Source organism: Halichoerus grypus, chromosome 7 (assembly GCF_964656455.1).
Source record: "Halichoerus grypus chromosome 7, mHalGry1.hap1.1, whole genome shotgun sequence".
In the NCBI taxonomy this organism is placed as follows: Eukaryota; Metazoa; Chordata; class Mammalia; order Carnivora; family Phocidae; genus Halichoerus; species Halichoerus grypus.
In genome coordinates, this window is record NC_135718.1 from 128,315,346 (window position 1) to 128,326,895 (window position 11,550).

Sequence of the window (11,550 nt, forward strand, 5' to 3'; positions counted from 1 at the left end):
TGCCAGCCCCTGCCCGCAGTGCTCAGTGGGTGGAGCGCGCCCTCTAGTGCCAGCCCAGAGCAAGAACACCATCGCAGTCTGGAGGAAACAGGTGGTGGTTTCTTCCTGGCTTGGAAACCCCCATGCTTCACGCTGCCACAGAAATTTCACCTCTGAAAACGAATAATCAGCAGTGATGAGGTTAAAGAGGAGGCTCCAAAAGGCAAAGTCCAGCTTGAACTTGCTTTAAAAATAGATCGTGCGTGCAGATGGTCAAATAAATTCTCCATATGGGCAAATATTTACTACACAGCCACGGAAAACATGTTTTGGAGGAAGATAAAGATTTGGGCAAGTGTGCATAGTAAAATTTTTACTTAAAAAAGGGAATTAAAAACTATATATGGAAAATCCCAATTTAGTTTAAAAACGTATATGTATGTATGTATTTTTTTAAAAAAAATGGAAGGAAACATACCATCATTCGGAGAGGTGGGATGATAAGCAGTTTTAATTTTTCCGTGTTATATTTTCCAAACTTTCTACAATGACCATCTATTATATGGTAGTCAGAAAAAAAAATGTTTAAAAAATAGTTCCCACAAAAGCCTCTCAGATTCCCAAGCTACTAGAAATACATTGCAGAACAGGAGTCTGAAGCCAAAAGAAATGAAGACATAACATGTCCAAAGTTACAGGGTGATTTAAGGACAGAACCTGAGGGGAGAGATGGAAAACACCACGATCTCAGCCATTTGTGCAAAACCAGGTTGGAAAAACCCAGAGTCATCCATATTTTCATTTACTTATTATGCTTTTCTTCCCAAATACTGATTGATTCTGTGAGTACTGACTGTGGTCTGTCTCCCCGTCACAGAGCAAGGGAGAGCCAGCCAGGTACAACATCTGGCCAGCGCTCATGCATGGCCGGGTCCTTAGTGGATCCCTGGGCACTGACCGGGAGAAGCAGAGCCCTGGGACGCAGACTGGTCCCCTCTCCGGGCAGCCCCTCACACCTCTGTGTCTCCGGCCTGGCCGCATCCCAGTTTGGATGCCCCCTCCGCTCCTTTATGCCACCTCGCCCCTTCCTGTCCCCTAAATCCTGCTGCTTTGGAAAGACTGCTTGGCTGAACGTTTCCTCAATGCCTGGGTTTGCGCTGTATGAATCTGTACTTTGTGTACAAGTTGGTTTATTATGTGTTTATATTTCTACACGTATTGGGTGAGTGTTCACTCCATTTGCAGCTCCTTGGAAGAAGAGCTGTGTGTGTCCCCACTTCCCCCCGCCCTAACCCCACCTGACAGTTCTCAGAGACCAGGTCAGCCTCTGTCACCCTGGGAGTTCTCTGAGGACAGAGGCTGTGTCAGCCTCTCTGGCCTCATCCCCAGGACCCTCGACCCAGCAGCCTCTGACCCAGGGGTAATGTCTGATCCTCTCTCCCACAGGCCCCTTCAAGCCCTGCGAGCACCTCTTCGAGAGCTGGGGCATCCGCCTGGCTGTGTGGGCCGTCGTGCTGCTCTCCGTGCTCTGTAACGGGCTGGTGCTGCTGAGCGTCTTTGCTGGCGGGCCCGGCCCCCTGCCCCCAGTCAAGTTTGTCGTAGGGGCAATTGCGGGCGCCAACGCCTTGACAGGCATTTCCTGTGGCCTCCTAGCCTCTGTCGACGCCCTGACCTTTGGCCAGTTCTCCCAGTATGGAGCCCGCTGGGAGATGGGGCTGGGCTGCCAGGCCACAGGCTTCCTGGCTGTCCTGGGGTCCGAGGCCTCCGTGCTGCTGCTCACCCTGGCCGCCGTGCAGTGCAGCATCTCCGTCTCCTGCGTCCGGGCCTACGGGAAGGCCCCCTCCCTGAGCAGCGTGCGAGCCGGGGCCCTGGGCTGCCTGCTGCTGGCCGGGCTGGCCGCCGCCCTGCCGCTCGCCTCGGTGGGAGAATACGGGGCGTCCCCGCTCTGCCTGCCCTATGCCCCTCCCGAGGGCCGGCCAGCTGCCCTGGGCTTCGCCGTGGCCCTGGTCATGATGAACTCCTTCTGCTTCCTGGTAGTGGCCGGCGCCTACATCAAACTCTACTGCGACCTGCCGAGGGGCGACTTCGAGGCCGTGTGGGACTGCGCCATGGTGAGGCACGTGGCCTGGCTCATCTTTGCCGACGGGCTCCTCTACTGCCCCGTGGCCTTCCTCAGCTTCGCCTCCATGCTAGGCCTCTTCCCTGTCACCCCGGAGGCCGTCAAGTCTGTGCTACTTGTGGTTCTACCCCTGCCTGCCTGCCTCAACCCTCTGCTCTACCTGCTCTTCAACCCCCACTTCCGGGATGACCTGCGGCGGCTCTGGCCCTGCACGGGGACCCCAGGGCCCCTAGCCCATGCTGCTGCCAGCGAGCTGGACAAGAGCTCCTGCGATTCCACCCAGGCCCTGGTGGCCTTCTCTGATGTGGATCTCATTCTGGAAGCTTCCGAGGCTGGGCGGCCCCCTGGGCTGGAGACCTATGGCTTCCCCTCAGTGACCCTCATTTCCTGTCCGCAGCCAGGGGGCCCCAGGCTAGAGGGCAGCCATTTTGTAGAGCCAGAGGGAACCCAATTTGGGAACCCACCACCCTCCATGGATGGAGAACTGCTGCTCAGGGCAGAGGGAGCCGTGTCAGCAGGCGGGGGCCTGTCAGTGGGCAGGGCCTTCCAGCCCTCTGGCTCCGCCTTTGCCTCACACTTATAAATGTCCCTCCTCACTCTTTTCTTCCCATCTCTTCCCTTCCCTCCCCTCCCTTCCCACTCCATGAATGATGGCTGCTTGTAAAATAAATTCAACCACAACTCAACAGTATGATCCACAGTAGGATGGCCCAGTCCCTGGGCCCTGGGCTCCATTGGTCTCCTCCCTCCTATGGCCATCATCAACGTGTGCTTCTTAGCCTGGGTTCCCCTTGGCCTTCCTCTGGGCCTCTTCCCTGTCACATCTGAAGCTGTGGACCAGAGATCTGGACGTTTGTCTGCCTAAGGGAAATGAGGGCTGAGGGAAGCACAAAACAGTGACTGAGGTAGGGAGCCGAGCAGGTCAAGGATCAGGGTACAATGGGCAGGGGGACCTCACAGGGAAAGACCTATAAGGGGACTGCCAAAGGCATTTGGGCATCTGCCCTTTGACTCGCGGATTGGACACGAAATGTGTTCTGTGTCCTGTTAATCTTGAGATACGCCATGCAAAAAGACTCTCTGTTAAAATCAGTTTTAGAAGATAACTACACATTCTGTCCCTTTCTTAGAGATTCACAGTGCATATTAGTATAGTAACGGCTGCAAGAATTCCCACAGGGATAAAGTCTGTTGACCTTTGTTTAACCCACTTCCCCAAATTCTTTGACAACAGGTTTTTGTTTGGTTGGTTGGTTTTCATGGGCTATCTATTAATGTCTCACAGAATGTAACACTGCTCTCTCCCAGGGCCCTCACCTCTATACCACCTAGTGCTACCCAGTGACATCACAAGGTGCCACCGATCCTAGAAAACCCTGATCGTAGGAGTTTCACCTGGGGTGAAGTTCATGGTCCCATCAACCAGAGAAGACTGTCCACACTCTACTTTCCCGTCCCTCTTGCTCTGCCCTGGGAAGGATGGGGAAGAGGCTGCCTTTGTGGTTCCAGCCTCAGCCCCCCGCATTGGGGCAGGGGTAAAGGGATCCCACATGGGGTCCCACCTCTTCCCCAAGCCCAACCACCAATGAAACTTCTGCCCTCAATAAGAGAGAGCTCCCCCGGATCCTGGCAGGGTACAGAGGGAAGTCGATGACTGCCTGGCTTCCTTCTGGCTCTCAGTTGCCCTCTCGTGGTTCTCCACCATATGCCTTTTGGCAACTCCTGCCGCAAGCCTAGCTCTTTCTTTGCATCCCACGTCCTGCGTTCTCTGGGACAGGGAGCCCCTGGCCAGCAAACTGGAGGGATATTTGCATTGTATGTATTGTTTTGTAGGGAGCATTATAGGAATCTGGGATCCCTGGGTGCCCCAAAGAAGCATGACACTTCTGCCTCTCCTGTCATAACCTTCCTACCTTAGGGTTTACCAAGTGTCTCCGAGTGTTCTAGCGCTCCCCACCCCAAACACACACACACATTCGATCTCAGGATGAGGAGGTGAGAGCTAGAACATTCTTGAAGACATAAAAAGGGAATCCAAGGCTCAGAAAAGGGGCTCTACTATTAAGACAACTCTGAGAAGGTCCTTCCTAGCCTGCAGTTTAGCTTCTATCTCCCCACTGCCCCCAGCGCCCAGTGGAAATTCTGATGCAAGTCCCCAAGGCTGCCTAGGCTGAGGTCAAGGGATGAGGCAGAGACCATGAGTGGAACTTGGCACATTTCTAAATCTCATTTGACCAGCTAAGTTGCCTGGACTCTTATAGGCTCTGAAGCTAAATGTGCTGACCTTGTAATCACAAGGAACTTAGGGTCCTAGCACAGGGTTAACCTCAGAGTAGGCACTCACTAGATGGTGGGGAATTCATTTATCGGTTGGTTGAGAACCGCTGGTCTCCCTGTTTCCCTGATCAAGAGCCTTTCATGGAAGGAGTTTGCTCTACTTTGGGTAGTGGGAGTTGGTGACTGTTACGTGGAAAGTTCTCTGAGGTGCCCCAGGGATGACAAAGTTGGTGTGATTTGTGGGAGCCTTGACTTCTAGGAAGTCACCCAGGCCCCTCCTCATAGCTACCCCCACCCCATGTGATCACTTCCGCCCTTGGAGCCAGGGAGCCAGTGTTGAGCGGAATGTGGAGTGAAGTGGCCATGTGTTGGAGGTTTAGGAGTCATGGGAACCGTCCCCTACAGGTGGCCTCTTCTGTGAAAAGGGTGCCAGGGTTTTTTGGCTGCAAGCTCTAGGGTGGCACTACTGTCATCGTATCATATACTCCTAAAGCTCTGGGCATTTGCCAAGTCTGGCCCTTCTGGACAGAGGAGAGGTGTGGGGGAAGGGAGTAGAGGTGTTCGCCATGAACTATTTTCATTATTCAAAAAGCCTAGTTGATGATGTACATTTACCCAAAATAAGGTGGTGAAGTAGTTTCTTTGTTTCTGATGGACTTTTTAGCAAGTCAGTATGTTACTCTTTTGGTTATCTCCATTATAATCAGTAGAAGACTTTGAAGGTTTTATATGTCTTTGATGAAACAAAATCAAAAACCAAATAACTCAATGCATGTGAAATCTTCCAAAATGGCGTCCACGGGGATGAATCCATCCAAAGGGCTGCGGTGGAAGAAATGTTGGGAACTGCCGACCTGGGATGTGCGGCCCTGGCATCTGTGTGTTGTGCCTTGGCAAACAGTGCCAACCACAGACTCCTCGCAGAGCAACTTGTGGAAGAGAACTTTCTATAGTCAACCATGGTTTTTAAAGCACCTCTATACACATCAAGAGGAAGAGTCCTTAATTCAGTGCTGAGATTTGAAGACTATGGATTAACAGAGCCTCTAGTTGGGCCTTCTCTTCACCTTCCTCTCCCCACCTCTTGCTCGTCAACCTCCAGGAGGAAGAGTTGCCAACAACTGGTAGGGCCTGAATAAGTGAGGATGATGGGAAGTAGCTAGAATCCTGATCCTTTCTGGCACCGTCTTCTCTAACTACCTCTGCTCTGGTGTAGCAAGTTCTCCCACCCACCCGGTATCCCCTATATCACTTCTGGGTTGCAGGCCCATGCCCTCTCCAGCTGTGTGAAGTGTAAGAATTGTCAAGATGTAAATATTTGGATTCTTCTGTATAATAAAGCACCAGTGAAGTATCACGTGTGTCCCTCAACTCTTTTCTGCTGCCACCGGTAGCTCTGTGAGGTGCAGCCAGAGGTGGGGCTGCCTTGAGGAGTGATCACCCTGTCCCCTGAGTTCTGGGGCAGCCGGGGCACAGCCAAAGAGGCTCAGGTTTGAAATTTGGATCAGAATCAATTTGGCTCACCCGTGTTTAAGTGCCCTTTGTGTGCTGGGCACTGGGTTAGGTGGAGAATGATCTAGAGAAAGCAGGCAACATGGTGGACTTCCTGTTAGATGCTCCTGAGCATCTTCTCAGACCCGAAGCCTATTCCTGGGGTTTCCTGATTCTGTAAATCCCAAAGAATCAGCTTCCTTTCCTCTACTTGGGCGACCTTCCTCACCCACTCTGCCTTGGAAATCTTCTTCCTGAAGCCTTGACCCAGAGTGGGATGATGTTGCCAGGACAAGCAGGCAGTTCCTTTCTAGAGGTAAGGGAAAGAGATTGGGTTCAGTAAAACCCTGCAATCATAGGAAGGAGATGCAAGCCCCAGTCAGGGCCTTACTGGCATAGTGCCTGACCTCCTTCTGAGAGGCCAAACAATGCCTCCAAGAGTATTTCTTTCTTCCACTCTTACTGAAGATGGAATTCCAAACCCATCCATCCTTGTGGCCCAACTGCCGAAAGGCCATTCAGCGGTTCCTGCTGGACTGGACTGAGAGACGGAGACACGGGCTAACTCAAGTAAGTGGATGTTCCCTAAGAGGGTCTGTGTAGAGCAAGAAGGGAGGCAGGATCTCAGTAAATCTAAGACCAGAAAGAGCAATGGGACTGGGCCCAGTGTGGCTGAAATGGGAGGGCCATTCTGGATGCGAGGCAGTTCTGAGATCCAGCCAGTGGGAGTTTGGGGTCAGTCAGCCTGGAGCCCCCCAGTAGGAAGCAAAGCTGCCCTCTGTAGGCCTGCTCTGATATCTGTCCCCTTCTCACCACAGTCCACTGCTCCTCCTCAGCCCCTTTTCACCTAGAAGGCTTTTTATAAATTTAATTTTTGAATAAGTAATACATTCGCATGGTTTGAATAAAATATATCTGTTTAACAGTCTCCATTTGCCCATTTCCCAAACCCTCACTGGTCACCACTAAGATCAGTTTCTTATCTATCCTTCCGGAGTTTCTTCATGCATGTACAAACAAAACGCATATATATTCTTCCTTCTCCTTTCTGCCCAAGGTAGCATACCACAATTCTGCTTGTGCAGAATTTTTCATCTATTAACAGAGCTCAAAGATCTTTCCTTACCAGTATAGAATGCTTTCTCATTTTTTTTTTACCGTATCTTATCTCTCTTTATACAGATGTATCCTAAATTTTATTCCCCGCCCCTGTTCATGGAAATGTGGTTTGCTTAATCTTTTCTTCTACAAACACTGCAGCAAGTAGCATCGGATGTATGTCATTTAGGACACGTGTAAGTATATCTGTAAGACGCAGTCCCAGACACGGAATTGCTGGGTCAAAGAGAGTTCTAGATCTTGTTCCCGAAGCCGTGGAGCCGCGCGCACGTGTGGGCGCCGCTGCGTGCTGGCCGGGCGCACCGCGACTCCCGGGCGCGCGGGGACGGCGGGACGCGCGTGTCGTCGCCGCTCGGGCTGCGCGGCCGCGGGAGCCGCGGGAGCCCGGCAGCCGCTCCGCCCGGGAGGCGCCTCTGCACGCCCGCCGGCCCCCGGGGCCCCGATGCCGGATGCGGGTCTGGCCTCCCCCGGGATCCCTGCGCGCCGGCAAGTGGGCGCCAGCAGCCGCGAAGCAGCAGGCCGGGTGCGCCCGGGGGGCAGCGGGTCTGGCAGAAGGAGAAGGCAGGCTCGCCGGGGCGCCGGAGGTGGGGAGATGAACCCCGGTGAGGCCCGGATCTGGCCCCGGCATCGTGCCACTGGTGTGAGTGAGCCGCAGATGCGGAGGGGCTGACATTTAAAACAACGACAGCAAGAGTTTGAGGTAATAGTATCTTTTCTTTACCTCATTGCTCCTTTGGACTCATAGGCTATGTTTATTCATAACTTCTGCCTACGTGGGCCTCACGATGACCCCTGTTCTTCCTCAAGCCCTCTCTACGCATCCTTGCTTTCGGCTTCCATTCCTGGCTAATTGCCTTGTTTTCTTTTGGTACTTCCTGGAGATGGAGGGAGAACCTGACTAGCCAAACTTCTTTTCCTACACTGGGTCAAATCAGAGGTCAGTGGTCAACTCATGGACTGAGCACTCAGGCCAGGCACCTGAACTGTAGGTATGAATGGGTATGTTTGTGTGGGATCCCATCGGACGAAGTATGGTTGCTCAGAGCTGCCCCTGGAGCAAGGCTGTGGGCTCTTCTCTCAGAACCCGCAGTGGGCATGGCAGAAAGGTTCCACAAGAGCAGGGACTGTGTTGGTGTTATCCGCTGTTGTGGCTTCAGTCCTTTCCACGGGGCCTTGCAGAAAAAGGTGCTCAATTAATTTCTGCTGGCTGGGGGGAAAATTTTAGAAATCAACATATATTTAAGCAATGCATAAAAATTCTGTTTCCCAGCCTAACGGGGACATCTGGCCAGAAGATGCAAATAACACAGAACAACAGATAGCTTCTTGTCTGAACTACATTTCTGTTTCTGAGAACTGGCCCTCCATTCAGTAGCTCTATGTCGTGCCCTTCGGGCATGTCCTTTCTCTTTATAAGAGAGCAGAGTGGGCAGCTATTTCTGTGGTGAGATTTGAAGGGCCAGCAAGTTCCCTGACCCCCTTCTCGGTAACAGCTCCTCCCGTGGCTAGCACAGTGGTTGAAATTCCACCATCACAGTTCCTTATTCCTTCAGGTTAGGCCCTTTGCCTGGGGCATCTGCTGCTTCAGCCTGCCCAGTAACCGCTTCCGTTCTTCCAGGAACTTCCGTTTGGCTTTTCTAAAGGCAACGATCCCCAGGCTCCCTAAGGCATGTGGTTCAGGTAGGCTTGACTCCACTCTAGGTTCCGGAGCTGGAATGTGAGCCAGTCTTCTCAGTTTATCCTATTCCCTGGCCACCGTGATTGGTCCAAGATGGGCTCATATCTCAAGTTCTTCTAAAGACTTGCCTGACAGTACATTTGGACTCCTCAGTTTGTGAAACAAGGACTTTTGTTTGCTCATGTGAGATTGTTAGAGTCTGTCACTTGCAAATAGGTTTCTTGGAGACTCCCGTCTCTGATCACCCCCTCCCCACGGCCCAGGAGTAAACCCACTGACTTACTACCAACTGTTAGGGTGGAGAGGGCAGTTGTAGAATGGGAATAAGGAAGGAAGGAGGATTGTCAGGATAGGCTGTCAGGTGGGGATAATGGGAGGCGCATGGGAGGCCCCAGGGGGTAACGCAGGGCAAGAGAGTGCTGGAGGAGAGGGGAGAATGGAAAGGGCAGGTGAGACCAACCTCATTTCATCACTGAGTGAGCCTGACACCACCAGCAGGCTCTAGCCTTGGATCCCACAGGTAGTTTGAGAATCACAACTTCCAAAAGGAAGTTGCCTCTGCTGGGAGGTTTGGGAGAAAGATCCCTCAGCAGGCCTTTTTTTGAAGCAGAGTTGCAAGGTCCTGGTTAAAGGATACAGACCACGGAAGGAAGGGGACATAGTCTGGTGGGATTGTGGGATCAGGGGGAAAGGCAAGCGAGGAAAGCACATGAAGGGGAGAAATCCTGGAGCGGGGATGGGAGGTGGGGTGGGGTGGGAGAGACACTGGATAACCTGTCATCCTCGATGGAAACTGGGAGTTGGAGAAAAGGATGGGTGCTCCCTGGGAGCCATGGTAGGAGCCAGGGGCAACTTGCCAAGAAGCAAGGAGAAAGGGGAACATGTTATTTCTGGGCAGAGCACATCTGCGTCCATCACCCCAGGCTTCACTGGCAGCCCTGTGTAGGACTCCAAGCTGCCCTGCAGCCACCCATCCTGGGGAGCAGGTTCTGAAACCACAGACCCCTACCCCCCACCCTGTTCTTCCCTCCCTCAGGCCGCCCCAACCTAAACAAGACAACCTGGGCAGGGGGGCCACATGCTGATGGAAAAATACACACTTGGCTGGAAAAGGAGCTTTATTTGTGTGTGTTGAATTCCCACAGCAGCCGAAGGATAAATAGCTAGTCCCCAGCCTTAGAGACTGCCCACAAGGTGGGTGGTAAAATCTGTTCTTATTTAGATAGCTTTTGGGGAGAGATGGGGAGAGGGAGTGGGGGCAGCAGGAGAGGGGAGCTTGGAATCTGCATTGTTTATATGATCAGTCACGGATGTCATCTCTCCTCTTTAATTAGGGATTTGTAGCTGGGAAACTTTGCTCAGCTTGCTTGTCCTAGGAGCAGAGCAGACTGGCGAATAGGCAAGGGGCAGAACATCTCTTTGGGGCCCAACTGTGGTTGGGCCACTATGTCTCCATCCCCAGTCCCCACCTAAGCACTCAGTATGTCAGCCCTGTGCTAGGCCCTGTACTAGGCGCTTTATGTGCATTATCTTAGTCAATCCTTACAACAACCTCATGAGTTAGGTACTGTCATTATCCCTGTTCTATGGGAGAAACCCAAAGCACAGAAAGATTGCATAGCATACTAAGGGCACACAGTTGGTAAGCAGCACTGCCAGGTCTAGGCTGGGGCCTCCTTGACCCCAGTGTCCATGCATTTAACCCTTTCCCATCGTTCCTTGGGCTGGGGATACAGGCCTGGGCTTTTCTCATTTTCTCTCATTTCTGTTCTCTAGCCCAGGTCCTCTGTACTTGCTAAATCAGAGAGATGGATAGATGACTTCTAATCACTTTTGGCTCTGTTTTTCTTGCAATTAGAGAGAAAAGTTTCTTGTTGCCACTATATCCCCAGCACTTGGAATCGAACCATGTGTATACAATGGACACATTTTCCGATAGGTACAAATGCTATGAATAAAGTCAATCAGGGTAATGGGCTATAGGCTAGAGTGCCTGGGACTCAAGGTGCTCCTTTAGATGGGATAGACAAGGACTTTCTGGGACAGCTATATTTGAGCTGAGACCATCATGGACAACGTAGAAATCCCTGAACAAGGAATAAGCTAGATGTGTTCAAGAGATTGGAAGTGGCTTGTGTGGCTGGAGTGTGGTGTATAGGGGTAGAGGGTATGCCATAAGGATGGATAGATAAAGCAAGCAGGAGCTAGATCAGGGTCTTCTGGCCCAGGGAAGGAGACTGTTTTTTTTTTTTTTTTTCCCTAATTGCAAAAGGAAGCCACTTCAAGGGTTTTAAGGAGGGAGGTAAAATCTGGTTTTGACATCATCAAAAGATTATTCTTGCTGCTTTGAGAAGTATGGACTGTAGAGCGTCAAGGCTGGAGGCAAGGAGACATGGTAAGGGGACTATAGTACAAGTGAGATGAGAATGGCTTGAACTAGTATTAGAAGAGGGAGGGAGAAGTGGCTGGTAGAACTGACCAGACCTGGTGATTGATCAGTTGTGTAGGGGTTTTGTCCCATAGGAGGGGCTCCTTTCCTACAACTATTCCCTAAGTCCCTCACACTTCACTTCTGGCTTCACCCTGATCAGCACATGGCATTTCCCTGACCACAGCGACTGGCTTCAGGGTGGTCCAATCATAGGAACTTTCACTCCATGGCCTGCTGGGTGTGAATTAGAAAGTACATAGCCCTGACTGCTGCTAGGAGTCACTCTGAAAGGGGAGTATGTTTAAGGAGCAGACAACCAAGACAAGTTGTTACTCTGGATGGCAGGTGGAAAGAGACTGAAATCTTGGTGTTATTGAGCCTCTGAACACACCAATTCAGATGCTCACCCCACCCCTGGACTTTCCATTTATTCCATTAGAACTTCCCGTGTTGTAT

General features: G+C 51.8%; 2 protein-coding genes across 4 annotated transcripts in view; both read left to right on the forward strand.

Moving 5' to 3' along the window:
* The window catches only part of LGR6 (leucine rich repeat containing G protein-coupled receptor 6), a 120,943-nt gene extending 115,293 nt beyond the window's left edge, over positions 1-5,650 (forward strand). For all 3 annotated transcript variants that reach the window (XM_078078268.1, XM_078078270.1, XM_078078269.1), the window contains one exon: positions 1,426-5,650. In XM_078078268.1, the coding sequence (XP_077934394.1) occupies positions 1,426-2,681 (1,256 nt within the window). In that variant the 3' untranslated portion in view covers positions 2,682-5,650. The remainder of the gene's footprint in view (positions 1-1,425) is intronic.
* A 1,692-nt stretch (positions 5,651-7,342) lies between these two features.
* The window catches only part of LOC118551409 (protein phosphatase 1 regulatory subunit 12B), a 105,136-nt gene continuing 100,928 nt past the window's right edge, over positions 7,343-11,550 (forward strand). The window contains exon 1 of the mRNA XM_078078271.1: positions 7,343-7,685. The gene's annotated coding sequence lies outside the window, so the exon portion shown is untranslated. The remainder of the gene's footprint in view (positions 7,686-11,550) is intronic.